The sequence below is a fragment of the Dendrobates tinctorius genome, unplaced genomic scaffold, assembly GCF_039654945.1.
Source record: "Dendrobates tinctorius isolate UK_male_01 unplaced genomic scaffold, ASM3965494v1 ptg000180l, whole genome shotgun sequence".
In the NCBI taxonomy this organism is placed as follows: domain Eukaryota; kingdom Metazoa; phylum Chordata; class Amphibia; order Anura; family Dendrobatidae; genus Dendrobates; species Dendrobates tinctorius.
In genome coordinates this window covers 213,030-235,074 of record NW_027361847.1, presented here as the reverse complement: position 1 = coordinate 235,074, position 22,045 = coordinate 213,030, and the positions used below count along the sequence as shown (strand labels likewise).

At 42.1% G+C, this 22,045-nt stretch overlaps 2 protein-coding genes across 2 annotated transcripts in view; both read right to left on the bottom strand.

The window, feature by feature from the left end:
* Positions 1-5,089: 5,089 nt before the first annotated feature.
* The window catches only part of LOC141054910 (uncharacterized), a 108,346-nt gene continuing 91,390 nt past the window's right edge, over positions 5,090-22,045 (bottom strand). The window contains 1 exon segment of the mRNA XM_073551812.1: positions 5,090-6,501. Within this exon segment, the coding sequence (XP_073407913.1) occupies positions 5,229-6,501 (1,273 nt within the window). The 3' untranslated portion in view covers positions 5,090-5,228.
* Positions 6,624-22,045, bottom strand: part of LOC141054905 (gastrula zinc finger protein XlCGF53.1-like) — a 37,440-nt gene continuing 22,018 nt past the window's right edge. Inside the window, exon 8 of the mRNA XM_073551804.1 lies at positions 6,624-6,757. The gene's annotated coding sequence lies outside the window, so the exon portion shown is untranslated. The remainder of the gene's footprint in view (positions 6,758-22,045) is intronic.

Below are 22,045 nucleotides of genomic sequence, written 5' to 3'. Positions count from 1 at the left end.
ACATAATATACACATTATAGATGGCGCGCTCTTCATTCCTGTCTAGTAATTTTACATAATATACACATTATAGATGGCACGCTCGTCATCCCTGTACAGTAATTCTACATAATATACACATTATAGATGGCGCACTCTTCATCCCTGTATAGTGATTCTACATAATATACACATTATAGATGGCGCGCTCTTCATTCCTGTCTAGTAATTCTACATAATATACACATTATAGATGGCACGCTCGTCATCCCTGTACAGTAATTCTACATAATATACACATTATAGATGGCGCGCTCTTCATCCCTGTATAGCAATTCTACATAATATACACATTATAGATGGTGCGCTCTTCATTCCTGTATAGTGATTCTACATAATATACACATTATAGATGGCGCGATCTTCATCCCTGTATAGTAATTCTACATAATATACACATTATAGATGGCGCGCTCTTCATTCCTGTCTAGTAATTCTACATAATATACACATTATAGATGGAGCGCTCTTCATCCCTGTATAGTAATTCTACATAATATACACATTATAGATGGCGCGATCTTCATCCCTGTATAGTAATTCTACATAATATACACATTATAGATGGCGCGCTCTTCATTCCTGTATAGTAATTCTACATAATATACACATTATAGATGATGCACTCTTCATCCCTGTATAGTAATCCTACATAATATACACATTATAGATGGCGCGCTCTTCATCCCTGTATAGTAATCCTACATAATATACACATTATAGTTGGAGCGCTCTTCATTCCTGTCTAGTAATTTTACATAATATACACATTATAGATGGGGCGCTCTCCATCCCTGTATAGTAATTCTACATAATATACACATTATAGATGGCACGCTCTTCATCCCTGTATAGTAATTCTACATAATATACACATTATAGATGGCACGCTCTTCATCCCTGTATAGTAATTCTACATAATATACACATTATAGATGGCGCGCTCTTCATTCCTTAATAGTAATTCTACATAATATACACATTATAGATTACGCGCTCTTCATCCCTGTATAGTAATTTTTCATAATATACACATTATAGATGGTGCGCTCTTCATCCCTGTATAGTAATCCTACATAATATACACATTATAGATGGTGCGCTCTTCATACCTGTATAGTAATTCTACATAATATACACATTATAGATGGTGCGCTCTTCATCCCTGTATAGTAATTCTACATAATATACACATTATAGATGGCGCGCTCATCCCTGTATAGTAATTCTACATAATATACACATTATAGATGGCGCGCTCTTCATCCCTGTATAGTAATTCTACATAATATACACATTATAGATGGTGCACACTTCATTCCTGTATTGTAATTCTACATAATATACACATTATAGATGGCGCGCTCTTCATTCCTGTCTAGTAATTCTACATAATATACACATTATAGATGGCGCGCTCTTCATCCCTGTATAGTAATTCTACATAATATACACATTATAGATGGCGCGCTCTTCATTCCTGTCTAGTAATTCTACATAATATACACATTATAGATGGTGCACTCTTCATCCCTGTATAGTAATTCTACATAATATACACATTATAGATGGCGCGCTCTTCATTCCTGTCTAGTAATTCTACATAATATACACATTATAGATGGCAAGCTCGTCATCCCTGTACAGTAATTCTACATAATATACACATTATAGATGGCGCGATCTTCATCCCTGTATAGTAATTCTACATAATATACACATTATAGATGGCACGCTCTTCATCCCTGTACAGTAATTCTACATAATATACACATTATAGATGGCGCGATCTTCATCCCTGTATAGTAATTCTACATAATATACACATTATAGATGGCGCGCTCTTCATTCCTGTCTAGTAATTCTACATAATATACACATTATAGATGGCGCACTCTTCATCCCTGTATAGTAATTCTACATAATATACACATTATAGATGGCGCGCTCTTCATTCCGGTCTAGTAATTCTACATATACACATTATAGATGGCACGCTCGTCATCCCTGTACAGTAATTCTACATAATATACACATTATAGATGGCGCACTCTTCATCCCTGTATAGTGATTCTACATAATATACACATTATAGATGGCGCACTCTTCATCCCTGTATAGCAATTCTACATAATATACACATTATAGATGGTGCGCTCTTCATTCCTGTATAGTGATTCTACATAATATACACATTATAGATGGCGCGCTCTTCATCCCTGTATAGCAATTCTACATAATATACACATTATAGATGGCGCGCTCTTCATCCCTGTACTGTATAGTAATTCTACAATAATATTACATTATAGATGGCGCGCTCTTCATCCCTGTATAGTAATTCTACATAATATACACATTATAGATGGCGCGCTCTTCATTCCTGTATAGTAATTCTACATAATATACACATTATAGATGGCGCGCTCTTCATCCCTGTATAGTAATTCTACATAATATACACATTATAGATGGCGCGCTCTTCATCCCTGTATAGTAATTCTACATAATATACACATTATAGATGGCACGCTATTCATCCCTGTATAGTAATTTTACATAATATACACATTATAGATGGCACGCTCTTCATCCCTGTATAGTAATTCTACATAATATACACATTATAGATGGCGCGCTCTTCATTCCTGTATAGTAATTCTACATAATATACACATTATAGATGGCACGCTCTTCATTCCTGTATAGTAATTCTACATAATATACACATTATAGAAGGCGCGCTCTTCATTCCTGTATAGTAATTCTACATAATATACACATTATAGATGGCACGCTCTTCATTCCTGTATAGTAATTCTACATAATATACACATTATAGATGGCGCGCTCTTCATCCCTGTATAGTAATTCTACATAATATACACATTATAGATGGCGCGCTATTCATCCCTGTATAGTAATTTTACATAATATACACATTATAGATGGCGCGCTCTTCATCCCTGTATAGTAATTCTACATAATATACACATTATAGATGGCACGCTCTTCATCCCTGTATAGTAATTCTACATAATATACACATTATAGAAGGCGCGCTCTTCATTCCTGTATAGTAATTCTACATAATATACACATTATAGATGGCGCGCTCTTCATTCCTGTATAGTAATTCTACATAATATACACATTATAGATGGCGCGCTCTTCATTCCTGTATAGTAATTCTACATAAATACACATTACAGATGGCGCGCTCTTCATCCCTGTATAGTAATTCTACATAATATACACATTATAGATGGGGCGCTCTTCATCCCTGTATATTAATTCTACATAATATAAACATTATAGATGGCGCGCTCTTCATCCCTGTATAGTATTTCTACATAATATACACATTATAGATGGCGCGCTCTTCATCCCTGTATAGTAATTCTACATAATATACACATTATAGATGGCACGCTCTTCATCCCTGTATAGTAATTCTACATAATATACACTTTATAGATGGCACGCTCTTCATCCCTGTATAGTAATTCTACATAATATACACATTATAGATGGAGCGCTCTTCATCCCTGTATATTAATTCTACATAATATACACATTATAGATGGAGCGCTCTTCATCCCTGTATATTAATTCTACATAATATACACATTATAGATGGCGCGCTCTTCATCCCTGTATAGTAATTCTACATAATATACACATTATAGATGGAGCGCTCTTCATCCCTGTATATTAATTCTACATAATATACACATTATAGATGGCACGCTCTTCATCCCTGTATAGTATTTCTACATAATATACACATTATAGATGGCGCGCTCTTCATCCCTGTATAGTAATTCTACATAATATACACATTATAGATGGCGCGCTCTTCATCCCTGTATAGTAATTCTACATAATATACACTTTATAGATGGCACGCTCTTCATCCCTGTATAGTATTTCTATATAATATACACATTATAGATGGTGCACACTTCATTCTTGTATGGCACGTATGCTTTCTGTTGTGGACATATGATTGTCCATAGGGGTAATTCAGACATATCGCACATGTCCATTTGTGGCTGAGGGTTTCCACTGTGCATTAGACACTGTGATGTGTATAAGACGCAGGTTACTGGTTATTTATTAGCACATAAATAAGAACTGAACACATAGAGCTCTCCAAGCATTGAGAGGTGAGCTGAAAGCAGATAATTTTTTTCAATAGATTAATGGTAGGCATGGGTGATGTCTACATAGAAAGCCTCCTCTGAAGTCATGTACAAAAAAGCCAGCCTGCAATTTGCCAGGACACATGCTGAAAAATATGAAAACTCCTGGGATTCTGGAGGTTGTTTTTGGAACTGATGGATTCAAAACTGTATGACATTGCAAAGGTGAGGAATACAATGAAAATGCATGGTGCCTACAGTGAAACATGGTGGTGTCCTTATGTGGGGCTACATGAGCGCTGCTGGTGTCAGGGTCTACATGTTATTGATGGTATCATAAATTCACAGATGTTCTGCTTTATAGTGAAAAATATGCTGCCATCACTCCGTGCTCTTGGCAGACGCGCACTTTTCCTTCATGGGAATGGTTCAAAACATACATGTAAGGCCAATGTTGCACTTTTAAAGAGCATCGTAAGTGTGATTCAGTGGTCAAGTGTTTTCTGATCTGAACCCCACCAAACACCTATGAATTCTGAAGAGACAAGTTGCCATCACTTTTCATCCAGCATCCAGGCGCTAAGAGCGCTCGTTATTGAAAAGAGAAAGAAGATAGATGATGTATTATGTAACCAACTTATGTAACAAGGCCTAGAAGACTTGGTGCTGTCATTAAAAAATCATGGAAGACATACAAAATGATAGATGTAGTAGCTTTTGATGTGGGGTGTACTCATTTTTTATCAACTAATTTGTGTAACCCTAAAAGATTTGGTAACGAATGTTATATTAACCTATCTTACATGTTTTGATTACAATAAAAGTTCCATGAAGTGTTGGCAACATTTGAGAAATTGTTCTCGTGTTCAGTGAGATATTAATAAAAATCTTACCGAACAAAGGGGTGTACTCATTTATGCTGAGCAATGTTTATTAACATTTATAAAACAAAGAACATAATTACAGTTTCTTTCCTGCATGCCTTCTCCCATTTTACAAGATATGATTTATGCATGAAAGATTTCCACCATTCTGAACATGCTTCTATGTGTGACTTCTCTTGTGGCTCACAAGACTTGATTTTTTTGTGAAGCATTTCTCACAGCGTGAACATGAATACGGCTTCTCTCCTGTATGAATTTTCTGATGTTTACTAAGATTCCCTTTTAATGAGAAGGCCTTCCCACATTCCAAACATGAAAATGGCTTTTCTCCTGTGTGAAATCTCTCATGTGTAGCAAGCATTGATTTATATAAAAAAAATTTCCCACATTCTGAACATGAATACGGCTTCTCTCCTGTGTGATTTCTCTGATGTGTCATAAGATGCCGTTTATCTGTGAAGGCCTTCCCGCATTGCGAACATGAAAATGGCTTTTTTCCTGAGTGAATTCTCTCATGTCCAACAAGTGTTGATTTATGTGTAAAGCATTTCCCACATTCTGAACAGGAGTATGGAGTGTCTCTTGTGTGAACTTTCTGATGTGTAATAAGATTCCATTTTTTTGAGAAGGCCTTCCCACATTCTGAACATGAAAATGGCTTTTCTCCTGTATGACTTCTCTCATGTGCAGCAAGATATGATTTACATAAAAAACTTTTCCCACATTCTAAACATGAAAATGGCTTTTCTCCTGTGTGAATTCTCTCATGTGTCGCAAGAGATGATTTATCTTTAAAGCACTTCCAACATTCTGAACATGAATACGGCTTCTCTCCTGTGTGAATTTTCTGATGTCTAATAAAACTCCCTTTATCTGTGAAGGACTTCCCGCATTCCGAACATGAAAATCGCTTTTCTCCTGTGTGAATTCTCTCATGTGTAGCAAGATATGATTTATATGAAAAACATTTCCCACATTCTGAACATGAATATGGCTTCTCTCCTGTGTGAGTTCTCTGATGTGCCATAAGATGCCGTTTATCATTGAAGGCCTTCACGCATTGTAAACATGAAAATGGCTTTTCTCCTGTGTGAATTCTCTCATGTATAATAAGTCTTGATTTATCTGTAAAGCATTTCCCACATTCTGAACAGGAGTATGGCTTCTCTCCTGTATGAATTTTCTGATGTGTAATAAGATTCCATTTTTGTGAGAATGCCTTCCCACATTCCAAACATGAAAATGGCTTGTCTCCTGTGTGAATTCTTTCATGTATAACCAGCTTCCCTTTATCTGTGAAGGCCTTCCCACATTCCAAACATGAAAATGGTTTTTCTCCTGTGTGAATTCTCTCATGTATAACAAATTGTGATTTCTTTGTAAAGCATTTCCCACATTCTGAACAGCAGTATTTCTTTTTTCCTTTGTGTTTTCTTTGTGCTAAAAAATCTGAGCTTGTAGTAAGTTGCTTGTCACACTGAAATCTTGTATCCACTTTGTCACCTGGAATTGTGTTAACAATGTGAGATTGCTCAGGAGAGGGTTCCTCATGATTAGGAGGATTAAAAGAAAGTGAAGTGCTGTGAAGTCCAGGAGGTCCATGAAGGGTATTGAGGTTTTCTCCATTAGAGTGATTCCTGATATCTTCTTTACAGTTTAGTGATAACCAGTTATTCTCACAAGGATTTCCTGTAAGGATGAAAGATCGATTGGATGTGATTTTTTCGACAACACAAAAGGGATTTCTAATTTTCTTTTATGGAGCTCACAATGAAAACCCTCGTAAGTACCGGTAATAAGGAAGACAACTACATGCCATAACATTAACACAATGACAGGTAAAATGGATAACACTTACAAACTGGTGACATTGGCACAAGTCAGGGGTGGCAGAGACTACACAGCAAATAGACAGTTCTTAAAGGAAACCGGTCATCAGGAATTACCTAATTACCCTAATGTACCACCAGTGCTATTTCACTCTCATAGCAAGCTTCCTATCATGCCCTTAGTGTAGATAAGTGTCTACGCAATTAAAAATGGAGCTTTAATATTTCAGTACCGTATGCAAATGAGATCAACTAATCACAAAAGTGGCCGTACATCCAGGAGCAGTCCAGCTCCAGCCACTGTAATCACGTCCTCAGTTTGCATAAGGCAGTGTTTCTCATCTCCAGTCCGCAAGACCCACCAACAGGGCGAGTGTTCAGGATTTCCTTAGTATTGCACAGGTCATCATTTCATCACCTACTCAAGCAATAATTGCATCACCTATGTAATAATAATGAAATCCTGAAAACTTGACCTGTTGGTGGGTCTTGAGGACTGGAGTTGAGAAACACTGGCCTAAGGGCATGATAGGAAACCTTAGAAGCCTGCAACAGCACTGAAGGCACATTAACCCATAAGGACCAAGACACTTTGTACGTTAATGGCCAAGCCTCATTTTACAGTTCTGGCCAGCGTCGCTTTAAGAGGTAATAACTCTGGAGCTTCCACACATCCCAGTGATTGTAAGAAGACTGTTTTTTTGTGACATATTGTACTTCAAGTCAGTTGTAAATTTTGGTCATTTGCATTTATTTATGGAAATATCAAAAATCTGACAAAAAAAGTGAGTATTTTGCAGTTTGCAAACTTTGAATTTCTATGTCTTTATACCAGATAAGCAATAAATGACATTTACCACTTGTCTACATCAGTATAATTTTTAATTCTTTTCCGGCATCGGGCGTAATAGTACGCCAATGTCGGACACCCTCCCTCTGGGTTCCGGCGTTGAGCCCTCATCTTTTCCGGCACATGTCAGATGTTCAAAAACATCAGCTCGGCATGCAAAAAATAAGTCCTCACCCAACCCGAGATCACAAAAACTGGAGACCTTACGGGTATCGGAAAATGGCACAATTTTTTTTATTTTTCATTCTGGAATATTTTTCCTGTTATCCAGTACACAATATGGTAAAACCAACGGTGTTGATCACAAGTACAACTTGTCCCGCAAAAAACAAGCCCTCATATGGCCATTTTGAGCAAAAAATAAGGGGGAAGGGGAGTAAAAAAATGAAAATGTAAAACCAAAAATACCTCTGGCCATTAAGGAGTTAAAGCATGTTTTTGCGAATTTACAAGGCGTAAAATTTTATCAGCAATTTCTCATTTTTACAATAAAATTTACAAAACAATTTTTTTTAGGGAATACAACACATTTGAAGTGACTTTCAGGGACTTATGCAACAGAAAATCTCTAAACGTGACTCAATTTTACAAACTGCATCACTCAACGTGCTCACAACCACATTCAAGAAATTTATTAACCAATCACGTGCTTCACAGAAATTAAAGCAACATGGAAGGAAAAAATTAAATTTTACTTTTTCTTACAAAAATGTTGTTTAGCCCCAAATTTTGCATTTTTACAAGGATAACAGGAGAAAATGGACCACAATTCATTGTGTACTTTCCCCTGAGTATGCCGATACCCCATATGTGAGGGAAAACTACTGTTTAGGCGCATGGCAGGGCTCGGAAAGGAAGGAGCGCAATTTGACTTTTGGAGAACAAAATCAACTAAAATAGATAGCGGACACCATGTTGTGTTGGAGAGCCCCTGATGTGCCTAAACAGTGAAAACCCTCACAACTGACCAAAATTTGTAAATTACACCCATCAAGGAATTTATGTAGTTATGGTGAACATTCTGAAAGAAACCACAGGTGCTTCACAAAATTTTAAGACATTGGACTGTGAAAATTTATCATTTTAACAAAGAAATCATCCAGAGGTGCAGCGAGCAAATTGACTCCACATGTGTTTCACAAAATGTAATACCAATGAACGGTGGAGAAAAAAAATTACATATTTTACCACTATAATGTTATTTTAGCCCCAGATTTTACATTTTCACAATAGGAAATGGGTAAAGATGACCACAAATTATTACACAATTTCTGCTGAACGTGGCAATACCCCATATGTGTCTGTACAGTACTGCTTAGCTACATGGCGAGGCTCAGGAGGGAAGAAGCGCTATTTGACTCTTTGAGAACAAATTTTCATAGAATAGTTTGCGGACTCCATATACAGAGCCCCTAAGTGGCAGAAGAGCAGAATTCCCCCTCAGGTGACCCCATTTTGGTAATTACACCACTCTGAGAATTTATCTACAGGTGTAGTGATGAATTTGACTCCATGTGTGTTTTCTAGAAACAAGCAGCAATGGATGTTGCTAAGTGAACATGCAAATATGTCATTATAGTGCCCAGATATATTGCAGTGCAAGCTTGGTATGTTGTAGTGCCTGTACACTGTAGCATTCAGTACACTGTAGCGCCCAAAACATTGCAGCGCCCCGTACATTGTAGCATCCAGTACATTGTAGAGCAGAGGACATTGCAGTGTCCAGTACATTGTAGTGCCCAATACATTGCAGTGTCCAGTACATTGTAGTGCCCCATACATTGCAGTGTCCAGTACATTATAGAGTCCAGTACATTGTAGTGCCCAATACATTGCAGTGTCCATGTAATGTTTAAGATCTGATTTTGCAGAATATTCTAGAATCTCCTATTGCTACACTGCAGATGATACTGTAGAATGTCACAGCTATCTGCCTGCTTGCAGCTCTCTGAAATCTGAGCTCACAGTGAGGAATTCTCTCTTCCCTCCCCATGCAAGGGATGTTAATTAAGCTGAGTGGAAAGAATGTCTTTGTTTGAAACCATGTGCTTGAATCCAGCTATGTGAAGTATTAAAAGAAGTCATATCGCAAGAACCATATGTGACAGGGATATAAAAACCACATCTCTGCGTAGTACACAAACCCAGTATTCTGATCCCAAATTTTCACGGTTCTAACACCCCCAGAAACTGAGATATGGATTACTTCCAAATGGTGTGTCATAACTACTGCATGTTTGGTTTTGTTTTATTGTATTCAACGAACTACAACAAATGATACCATATGCTTGTTTATACGAGCTTTCCTCGTCTAGATATAGTCATTATAAGTTGTGTAGCTAAATTATAACTTCAAGAGTAGGGGGCTGAACCTCTCCAGACAACCCCTTCTGTGATGTCACACAGCAGAGGCCATAAGGCATTCCATTGAACAAATCAGTGAGTTCTGCCAGAGACTTCATGCCAAGAGGTTCGCAGATGAACGGGGATGTATGGCTGGCTGCCCATCCCCCGACCACATGGCTTGCCTAAAGACCATTAAGCAACTGTAAGTTTAATTTCTGCTCTTAATCCTTGTTATTTTATATTTGCAATGTACCTATCTAATGTCTCAACTTTGTAAAATCGGTTTATCTATGTAATCACTGCCCTCTTTTGGGGAATAAATCATAAATTTAGCAGTCTGTCTTCATGCTCTGAGAAACTAACTTAAGCGCCTTTTTTTTTTTTTTAGATAATTATGCTACTGAATTGGGTTGTGTTGTGAGTTCATTTTCCGGTCCACCAGTTGTGAGTTCTCCTTCCAGGCTTTCTCTGGTGGTGACTGGAGGTAGTGAGACTGATTTAATCAGTAGAGATCTGCCAACTGATAATGAGGATGACGATTGGACGTCAGGAATCTCAGACTGGATTTAAGACAGCCGACGCCCTATTCTGGTGCTGGTGATTCCTGCTGCTTGTCAGGTCTTGGTCTTCAGCTCTGTTCCAGTCATTTCAATCTAAGTTTTCTGCTAATGTTCACACTTGATTTTGTTGGTCTACTCAGTTTTTTGTGTGGTCAGCCAGCCCCGGCTGGGGCTGTGCTGAATTTCCACTCTTATTTATCTGTATTTGCCAATTTGCTTTTTTTGTCCTTTATTAGATTGGCCTGTTTTTGCTCTGTCTCAGAAAATTTCAGAGTGCTGATATAGTGGGAGAAGTCTAGTGACTTCAGGGTTAATTTTGCTATCAGAAGTGTTGGACATTATTTTTGTAGGGTTTTTGGCAGATTGCAGACAGTCTTTCCTTTTCTATTCTGTCTAGATAGTTTGGGCCCCATTGTTTGCTCAGCCTATTTTCCTACCTGTGTTTGTGCTTTCATCTTGTTTCACCATCAATACATGTGTGGGGGCTGTCTTTCCTTTGGAGTATGCTCTTGGGCAGTTAGTTTTCCCCTTTTCTTGCTTTAGACTTATGCAGTCCTCCGGCTTTGAGAAAGCGTCTAGGATCATCGTAGGCACGCTCCACGGCTGCTGCTAGTTGTGTAGTTAAGATCAGGGATCTGCAATCTGCATAGTTACCAACCTCTCTGGTGTTCTGTGACTTAGCTTGTTTAATCTTTTCTCCTCGGTGACCCATTCATAACAGAATCATCAGCCATACCGCAGATTCTAGGGTACTCAAAAGCAGGAAAAAGTTGTTAAAATTGAAAGAAAAAAAAAAAGTGTCAGAATTTTTTTTTGTTTATTTTTTCCTCTTTTTTTTCTGGGGCCGTAGGATTCTTTTTTTTTTTTTTTTTTTTTCTTCTAATGGAGATTAAGCAATTGTCTGATTGTGTGGAGCAACTTGCTGCTGAAGTGCGGGGAATTTCCACCTACCTCATTCAGTCACATGCTGCTGAACCTAAGATCCCTACTCCTGATGTGTTTTCTGGGGATCGGTCTAAATTTCTGAATTTTAAGAATAATTGTAAATTATTTCTTGCCTTGAAGCCTAACTCTGAAGGGAGCTCTGTGCAGCAGGTTAAAATTGTCATCTCCTTGCTGTGTGGCGATCCCCAGGATTGGGCTTTTTCTCTGTCACATGAAAATCCTATTCTGACTAATGTGGATGCATTTTTTCAAGCCTTGGGGTTGTTGTATGATGAACCTAATGCTGTTGATCAAGCTGAGAGAACCCTGTTGGTATTAAACCAGGGTCAGGATTCTGCAGAGTTATACTGTCAAAAATTCCGAAAGTGGGCGGTCCTTACTACATGGAATGATGGTGTAAAGGCAGCTCTCTTTCGGAAGGGTTTATCAGAGACCGTAAAAGATGTTATGGTGGGATTTCCTGTTCCTTCTGGTCTGGATGATTCTATGTCATTAGCCATTCAAGTTGATCGGCGTTTATGTGAACGTAAAACTACACGGGAGGCGCTGCCACCTTTTGAACAAACGTCTGAGCCTATGCAATGTGATGGGGTTTTGTCTAGGGTGCAACGTCAGGAGTTTAGAAGGCGTAATAAGCTGTGTTTTTTCTGTGGAGACGCCTCTCATACTATTTCTTGTCTGCCCTAGACGAGGGAGGCGTTTTGCACACACATTTGCTGTGGGCAGTGTAAAGCCTAAGTTCCTTTTGGCAATTACTCTGATCTGCTCCTTGTCCACGTTTTCTACTAGGGCTTTCGTGGATTCAAGAGCAGCGTTGAATCTGATGGATTTGGACTTTGCTAAGCGTTGTGGTTTTTCCATGATGCCTCTGTGGACGCCTATTCCTTTGAGGGGTATTGATGCTACTCCTTTGGCGGAGAATAAACCTCAGTTTTGGACCAAGGTGATAATGCGAGTTGCCCCAGACCACGAAGAAAATTGTAAATTTTTGGTGCTGCATAATTTGCATGATACTATTGTTCTGGGTTTTCCTTGGTTGCAAACTCATAATCCAGTTTTGGATTGGAAATCTGGGTCTGTGGTGAGTTGGGGTTGTCAGTGTGTTCTTAGAAACGCTCCTGTTTTCTCCACCTCTCCTCAGTCCCATGATATTCCTGATTATCTAGCCGATTTTTCTGATGTATTTAGTGAGAGTAAGTCTGCGTCTTTGCCTCCTCATAGGAGTTATGACTGTGCCACTGAGTTGATGCCTGGGTGTAAATTTCCCAAGGGTCGGCTTTTCAACTTATCAGTACCCGAACATGATGCTATGCGATCCTATATTAAGGAGTCGTTAGAGAAGGGTCATATTAGACCATCCTCGTCGCCTTTAGGTGCTGGGTTTTTTTTGTGGCCAAGAAAGATGGTTCATTAAGACTGTGTATTGATTATCGTTCCCTTAACAAGATGACGGTTAAATATCAGTACCCGTTACCTCTGATGTCTGATTTATTCTCCAGAGTTAAGCGTGCCTGCTGGTTTACTAAGCTTGACCTCAGGGGAGCGTATAAACTTATTCGCATCAAGCACGGGGATGAATGGAAGACGGCGTTTCATACTCCTGAGGGACATTTTGAGTACCTGGTGATGCCTTTTGGGCTCACTAATGCCCCTTCTGTCTTCCAGTCCGTTATGAATGATATTTTCCGTGACTTTGTGGATAAGTTTTTGATCATCTATCTGGATGATATTTTGATCTTTTCTAGCGATTGGGATTCTCATGTGGAACACGTCCGGACTGTGTTCCGGATTTTGAGGGAGAATTCCCTGTTTGTTAAGGGATCGAAATGCCTTTTTGGTGTACAGAGGATTTCATTTTTGGGATTTATCTTGTCTCCATCGACTATTGAAATGGACCCGGCCAAGGTACAGACAATTTATGATTGGGTTCAGCCTACTACTTTGAAGGCCATCCAGAAGTTTTTGGGTTTTGCCAATTTCAATCGTAAATTTATAGGTAATTTTTCTGGTATTGTCAAACCACTGACTGATCTGACCAAGAAGGGTGCTGAATTGGTCTCCTGAGGCTGTCTCAGCATTTCAGGAGCTTAAGCAGAGATTTACTTCAGCTCCAGTTTTACGGCAACTTGACGTCTCACTTCCATTTCAGGTGGAGGTAGATGCTTCTGAGATTGGTGCAGGAGGTGTTTTGTCCCAAAAAGACCCTGTGACTTCTAAGATGAATCCCTGTGCCTTCTTTTCTCGAAAGTTCTCCCCATCTGAACGCAACTATGACGTGGGGAATCGGGAGTTGTTGGCCATGAAATGGGCATTTGAGGAGTGGAGACATTGGTTGGAGGGAGCAAGACATCAAGTTGTGGATCTCACCGATCACAAGAATTTGATTTATGTGGAGTCGGCCAAACGCTTGAATCCTAGACAGGCTAGATGGGCCTTGTTTTTCACGCGTTTTAATTTTGTGGTCTCTTATCTTCCGGGCACTAAGAATGTTAAGGCAAATGCCCTTTCTAGGAGTTTCTTTGCCGATTCTCTTAATGTGACCGAGCCTACCATCCTAGGTGAGGGGGTAGTTCTTTCTGCCATTTCGCCCGATTTGAGACGCGCCCTGGAGGAATTTCAGGAGGATAAACCGGAGCGTTGCCCTATGAGAAAATTGTATGTTCCTGACCAGTGGAGAAAGAGTGATGTCTGAAATTCATTGCTCCGCTTTGGCTGGTCATCCTGGTATTTTTGGTACCAGAGATTTGGTGAGACGGTCTTTTTGGTGGCCTGCCTTATCTCGTGACGTCAGGAATTTTGTACAGTCCTGTGGGACTTGTTCTCGGTCTAAACCCTGTTCTCGTTATAGTGGGTTGCTGATGCCCCTGCCGGTGCCCAAGAGGCCATGGACCCATATCTCAATGGATTTTATTTCTGATGTTCCTGTCTCTCAGAGAATGACTTATCTGGGTGATTTGTGATAGATTTTCGAAGATGGTCCATCTTGTACCACTCCCAAAGTTGCCATCTTCCACTGAGTTGGTGCCCTTGTTTTTACAACAGGTGGTTCAGTTACATGGGATTTCTGAGAACATTGTGTCCGACAGAGGAGTCCAGTTTGTTTCCAGATTCTGGAAAACCTTTTATTCCAATCTGGGAATTCAGTTATCTTTCTCCTCCGCGTTTCATCCCCAGACCAATGGACAGACTGAGAGAACAAACCACACCTTGGAGTCTTATTTAAGATATTTTAAATCTGCTGATCAGGATGATTGGATCTCATTTTTGCCCTTGGCTGAATTCGCACTGAACAATAGAGCTAGTTCTGCCACTTTGATGTCACCCTTTTTCTGTAATTTTGGGTTTCATCCTCGATTCTCTTCAGGGCAAGTGGAGTCTTCATCCTGCCCAGGTGTGGACACTGTGGTTAAGAGAATGCAGCTATAGGGAACCAAGTGGTGGATAAGTTGTCACTCTCTCAGGAAAAGGCCCAGCGATTTTCCAACCGGCATAGGACCATTGGTCCCCGGTTTAAAGTGGGTGATATGGTTTGGTTGTCGTCTAAGAATATTTCTATGAAGGTTGCATCTCCAAAATTTAAGGCAAGATTTATTGGACCTTATAAGATTTTGGAGATTCTTAATCCTATTTCTTTTCGATTGGCTCTCCTAGTTACGTTCAAGATCCATAACGTATTTCACAAGTCTCTGTTGAAGAGGTTTGTTGAGCCAGTGGTTCCTATGGAGGCACCTCCTGACCCTGTGTTGGTTGAAGGCAATGTGGAATATGAGGTAGAGAAAATATTGGATTCTCGTTTGGTTAGACGGAGACTCCAGTATTTGGTCAAATGGAAGGGTTATGGCCAGGAGGATAATTCTTGGGTCTCTGCCTCTGATATTCATGCCAATAGATTGGTTCATGCTTTTCACCGGGCCCATCCTGATTGGCCTGGTGGCGTGGATGAGGGTTCGGTGACCCCTCCTCAAGGGGGGGTACTGTTGTGAGTTCATTTTCCGGTCCACCAGTTATGAGTTCTACTTCCGGGCTTTCTCTGGTGGTGACTGGAGGTAGTGAGGCTGATTTAATCAGTAGAGATCTGCCAACTGATAATGAGGATGACGATTGGACCTCAGGAATCTCAGACTGGATTTAAGACAGCCGACGCCCTATTCTGGTGCTGGTGATTCCTGCTGCTTGTCAGGTCTTGGTCTTCAGATCTGTTCCAGTCATTTCAAGCTAAGTTTTCTGCTAATGTTCACACTTGATTTTGTTGGTCTATTCAGTTTTTTGTGTGGTCAGCCAGCCCTGGCTGGGGCTGTGCTTAATTTCCACTCTTATTTATCTGTATTTGCCAATTTGCTTTTTTTGTCCTTTATTAGATTGGCCTCTTTTTGCTGTGTCTCAGAATATTTCAGAGTGCTGATATATTGGGAGAAGTCTAGTGACTTCAGGGTTAATTTTGCTATCAGAAGTGTTGGACATTATTTTTGTAGGGTTTTTGGCAGATTGCAGACAGTGTCTTTCCTTTCCTATTCTGTCGTTAGTTTGGGCCCCATCGTTTGCTCAGCCTATTTTCCTACCTGTGTGTCATGTCGGACGCTATTTACAACACAGCGTCCGGCAGGCAGCGGGAGTTCCATCTCCGTCCACTATAGCCTCAGTGGCGCCGACTTGATTTTACTCAGGTTATTGGGGGTTAATCTAGCTGGAAATCAGGTGGGATGTTTGGTCACGCCCACGGGCTTTAAATAGTCGTGCTGGCCTATGGGCATCGCCGATTATAGCTTGTGTTTTATGCCAAGTGGTTCCAGTCTGGAGAGGAGGTGTTGGAGAGAGAAATTCGTAGCTGGTGGCGTATGATCCGTTGTTACCTTTTCGCCTTCCTATACTTGTGTTTTTTTTTTTTGCCCTGTTCACATTACGGTATTGTCCTGTGTGTATGCGGCGCGGTTTAAGTTCTCCCTGTCTGTCATTACTGTGTGGGCTTTGGTGGTTTGACGACTCACTGGGTGGAGGGTGGAGGGTTCAGCTTAGGGCTGAGCAGGAGATAAGGAAAGATTGGAGGCTCAGGCATTTGCACCATTAGCAAAAACCCTGAGTTGAGGGTCAGACAGGGTTTTCCCTAGTTGAAGGGACTCCGCAGGGGCCCTGGGTATTTCAGCCTTCTTTGACCTAAGCCCCGCGTAACACTGTTTGTGCTTTGCTTTCATCTTGTTTCACCGTCAATACATGTTTTGGGGCTGTCTTTCCTTTGGGGTCTGCTCTGGGGCAGTTAGTTTCCCCTTTTCTTGCTTTAGACTTATGTAGTCCTCCGGCTTTGACGAAGTGCCTAGGATCATCGTAGGCACGCTCCACGGCTGTGCTGCTAGTTGTGTGGTTAAGATCAGGGATCTGCAATCTGCATAGTTACCAACCTCTCTGGTGTTCTGTGACTTAGCTTGTTTAATCTTTTTCTCCTCAGTGACCCATTCATAAAAGGGTTGGCTTCGAACCCCTCTATTAAGTCTATAGCTTAAGCAGAGAAATTGGGAGCTGGTGGCAGCATGGTGTGTTTCGGTTGGTTGGGCTAGCTGGCAGTACGGAAGGGTCTTATATGCTGAATGGGTGGCTGCGGCGAAAGCATTGATAATTCACTTACTGCAGCGGTCTAATCGCCTGTGCACAAGCAGCCCGTCCGGCGACTAATTATCCTAGGTATAGTCCCCTGACTGAACTGAGGATAAGGGGGGCGGGCGCTGGAGAGCTGCGAGTTCCAAAGTGGAACTGAGAAAGTGGGATATACATAAAATCCCCGCAGTTCGTGGAAGGTTGTTAGCAGTGGTGGGGCATCCAAAATAACCCCCCTGCGATAAATTGTTAGGGCAAGACTAGCATGTTTTTTGTCACATGGTGCCAGTGGTGGGATAACTAAGATAAGCCCCCACTGTGCCTGTGATAGCCATGTGTCGGCAGTGCGTCGCATCCCTCCGTCCGCTGACATACCTGTGTCAGCGGTGGATTTGTGACATATTGGTGGAAGACGTGGGATTGTAACATATTGGTGGCAGCGGTGGGATAATCATAGAGCACTAGTGATCTGGTTTGAGCAATCATTCCTCTCACTAAAAACCTGCACGGTTCCTGCGGGGCCCTGCATCATAGGTTTTGGAGAACAGACTCCGTGTGTTTACTAGTCTTGAGATAATTTTGTGTACTTGCGAGTATCCCCTCCCTTCTCTTCGTTTTTCTTTTCTTTTATTTGGCAACCATGGCGGCAAAAGGAGAACGCTGGTACATACAGCAGAGAAAGGAAACTCTTGCTGGAATATGCACGTACCAGGGCCTTGATGCCACGAACAAGAGCCAAGGCCAACTGATCGCGGCTCAGGTACAGCTGGACAACGCCCAGAGCCCAGCGGATGCAGAAGCTGGCCCAAGTGACAATGGGGCTACAGCAGAGGCTCCACTCCTGAGCGCTGGCCCCGCGTGCAACCCGGACAGACTGGACCCCTACCTGCAAGCGGCCTTGGACGAACTCCCCGCCGAAGACCGTGATGGATGGGTGAGGCTGATCCAGCTATACCGGCAGGAGGCCCAAGCTGAGAAAAGGGAAGCCCAGAGAGCCGAGCGGGAGGCCGAGAGAGCCCATGAACTTGAGATTCTCCGGCAAGGGGGAACACCCCCCACAGCCCGAAGCAGTGAGCCCAACAGCGCTCAGAGTCTGAAAACCCCAACCAGAGCATTTTCCCGTGATGGAAAAGGATAGGGACCTGGACACGTTTCTGCGAGCCTTTGAGAAAGCCTGCAGATAGTACTGGCTGGATAAGGACCAATGGGCCAGGTACTTGACCCCAGGGCTAAAGGGCAAAGCCCTGGAGGCGTTTGCTTCTCTCCCGCCAGAAAACTTTGACGACTATGATGCCATCAAGCAGGCCCTGATCGCCAAATACCGTCTGACACCTGAGGTGTACTGAAAGAAGTTCCAGAACCTCCAACATGGCCCACACGATAGCTATAGCGATGTGGTGCAAGGACTGAGGACCCACTTTGACCAGTGGATCCATGGACTGTCAGTTGATTCCTCTGAGCTGCTACGGGACCTGATGATCAAAGACCAGCTACTGCATCTCTGCCCAGCTGAGGTCCGACAGTTCATCCTGGACCGAGACCCAACGAATGCGGACAAAGCCGTGCAGATCACCGACAACTATGAGGCCAACCGGAAGCCAGAGACACGGAGGCCAGTCACCGCCAGCTGGAGAGGGGGTAAGCCTGCAACCAATCCCAGTGCCCCAGCTAGCCGTCCCTCCGGAGGCCCTGTCCCTGTTGCCAAAACCAGGCCTACTACTGACAGTCGCCTGTGTTTCAACCGCAAGCGGACTGGTCATATCAGTGTCACCTGTCCGGAAAGGCAGAAGAATCCCCCAGCCAAGGCTTCATAGAATCATAGAATCGTAGAGTTGGAAGGGACCTCCTGGGCCATCTGGTCCAACCCCCTGCTCAAAGCAGGATTCGCTAAATCATCCCAGTCAGATGTCTGTCCAGCCTCTGTTTGAAGACTTCCATTGAAGGAGAACTCACCACTTCTCGTGGCAGCTTGTTCCACTCATTGATCACTCTAACTGTCAAAAAGTTTTTTCTAATATCTAATCTGTGTCTCCTCCCATTTAGTTTCATCCCATTGCTTCTAGTCTTTCCTTGTGCAAATGAGAATAAAGTTGATCCTTCTACAATGTGACAGCCCTTTAGATATTTGTAGACAGCTATTAAGTCTCCTCTCAGTCTTCTCTTTTGCAAACTAAACATTCCCAAATCCTGCAACCTTTCCTCATAAGACAGGGTTTGCAGACCGGTCACCATTCTGGTCGCTCTTTTCTGAACTTGCTCCAGTTTGTTGATGTCTTTTTTAAAAAGTGGTGCCCAAAACTGGACACAATATTCCAGATGAGGTCTGACCAAAGAGGAGTAGAGGGTAATAATGACTTCACGTGATCTAGACTGTATGCTTCTGTTAATACATCCTAGAATTGCATTTGCCTTTTTTGCTGCTGCATCACACTGTTGACTCATATTCAGTCTGTGATCTATTAGTATACCCAAGTCTTTTTCACATGTGCTGTCACTTAGCCCTATTCCTCCCATTCTCTATATGCTTTTTTCATTTTTATTGCCCAGATGTAGTACTTTGCATTTCTCCCTGTTAAAAACCATTCTGTTAGTTGCTGCCCACTTCTCCAGTTTATTTATATCTTTTTGAATCCTCTCTCTCTCTTCACTAGTATTAGCTATCCCTCCTAGCTTTGTGTCATCAGCAAATTTAATCAGTTTACCCTCAATTCCTTCATCTAAATCATTGATAAAGATGTTGAACAATACAGGGCCCAGGACAGAGCCCTGTGGTACCCCACTTGAGACATTCTTCCAACTGGATGCTGGATGTGCAGCCATTTACGACCACTCTTTGGGTCCGATCACTAAGCCAGTTATGAATCCACCTAACAGTTGCCTTGTCCATTCCATACTTAGTCATTTTTTCAATAAGGATTGTATGAGAGACTTTGTCAAATGCTTTGCTGAAGTCAAGATATACTATATCTACAGCATTCTTCAGGCTTCTGGGCCCAACGCCTCTGTTCTTTGGTGGGAGGTGTGGTTGGGAGGATTGACAACGTCCAGGTGGGGGCCCATTTTGCTAAAGGCCTCAAGGACACGGGGGCTGAACAAACCCTCATCCGTCCTGGACTGGTCGTCCCTGAAGAGTATATTGAGGGGAAAACCCTGACTGTCATCGGGATTGGAGGCACCTGTTGTCCCTTGCCAGTGGCCTGGGTTTTTCTTGATTGGGGTGCTGGGAGCGGGGTGAGAGAAGTGAGAGTATCCAAAAACCTGCCCACTGATGTTTTATTGGGGACTGATTTGGGGAGGATGGTTGCCTACTAGGTCCCTGACAACCCTCCCCAATCTGATAATAAGGGTAATGTTAACCCTGATGATGATGATGATGATGAGAGACTGAATGTGTTACCTGCTAATGCCTTGGTGAGTAATGATGCAACTAATAACCATTCTTTCCCCAGGAATGATGCTGATGGTGGTGTACCGGGAGACAGTACCCGGAGAATCCCAAAAGGAGTGGTTGAGGGAAAGACAGCTGGTCGTCCCCTATGAGTTCAGAACTGAGTTGTTGCGAATTGCCCATGAGATTCCACTCGCTGGTCACTTGGGGATCAGCAAAACAAAGGCATGGCTGTCTCAACACTTCTATTGGCCCAACATGGGGACAGATGTAACACAATACTGCCGGTCCTGTAACACCTGTCAATAAGTGGGTAAGGCGGGGCCTGCTCTGAAAGGGGTTGTATGGGCTTTTCACATAATCTCAGCACATATCTGGGCTGCAGAATTATGACAATAAGTAATTTACTTTCTGTCACTAGTTTGCACGGTTTTCTAGATATTCTGAACAGAACGTCCAAGGGGGGGGGGGGGGGGTGTTCTGGCATTGAAATGAGAACTAGTCGTAACCTCCTACTCTACTCCAAACATGCCCTCTAGAGCAGCAACCCCACCCTCCATAGCTACAGGCCCTCCCCGTCCACATAAAGCAGCCCACATCACACAGTAACGAATCCTCCCCCTCCAGCAGCCTCACTGCAAAGAGCAGACCACCCAGCTGCTCCTTCCCCAGACACACACTGAACAGTTATCTATGGAAAGGGAAACTAGTGAGGAGTGAAAATCGTCCTGTATTCTGGGACACTCCATGATTACAATACATAACTTATTATCAGTAATTCCTTCCCTCACTGTCCCAGGCTGCTGGCAGCAGTGAGAAAAGACTGTGTGATGGCCAGTGATGGGGGTCTGCAGCTTCTAATCTGCACAGGGGACGGCAGTCACTGATGTAATCTGTTCTGTGACAAAGCCTCTGCCGTGTGAATGAGCCAGCTCTGTGTCACTGATGTCTTCACACAGCTGCAGATTTGGTGCAGTGCATGTGTGAGCACTGTGTCTCTAATGACACAAATACTGATGGGAGCAGCCTGTCCAATCAGCAGCTGTAAAAGAGTGAATTGTTGGGGGGTGTATGTATGTATGTATTGTGCTGATTTCACAAATACAGGATCACTGCTGTGTTCTTTCCAATGCTGGAATGATGATAAATATGAGTGCTGGTGAAGTTTACTGCCAGCCAATGAGTGGACAGTTGGTGGTGCTGGTCACTGGAGCTTGCTGGGAGTTTGGTGGAGCTTCGCAGCCCAGATATGTACTGAGATTATGTGAAAAGCACGGACAACCCCTTTAAGACTCCCCTTATCCCTTTACCAGTGATGGAGGAGCCTTTCCAGAGAATCGCAGTGGACATTCTCACCGTGGTAGACGTACCCAGAGGCAGTAGCTCTGTCTTCAACCAGGGCGGATAAGGTGGCTGATGCACTGGTGACCATCTTTTCAAGGGTAGGATTTCCCAGGGAGATGCTTACGCATC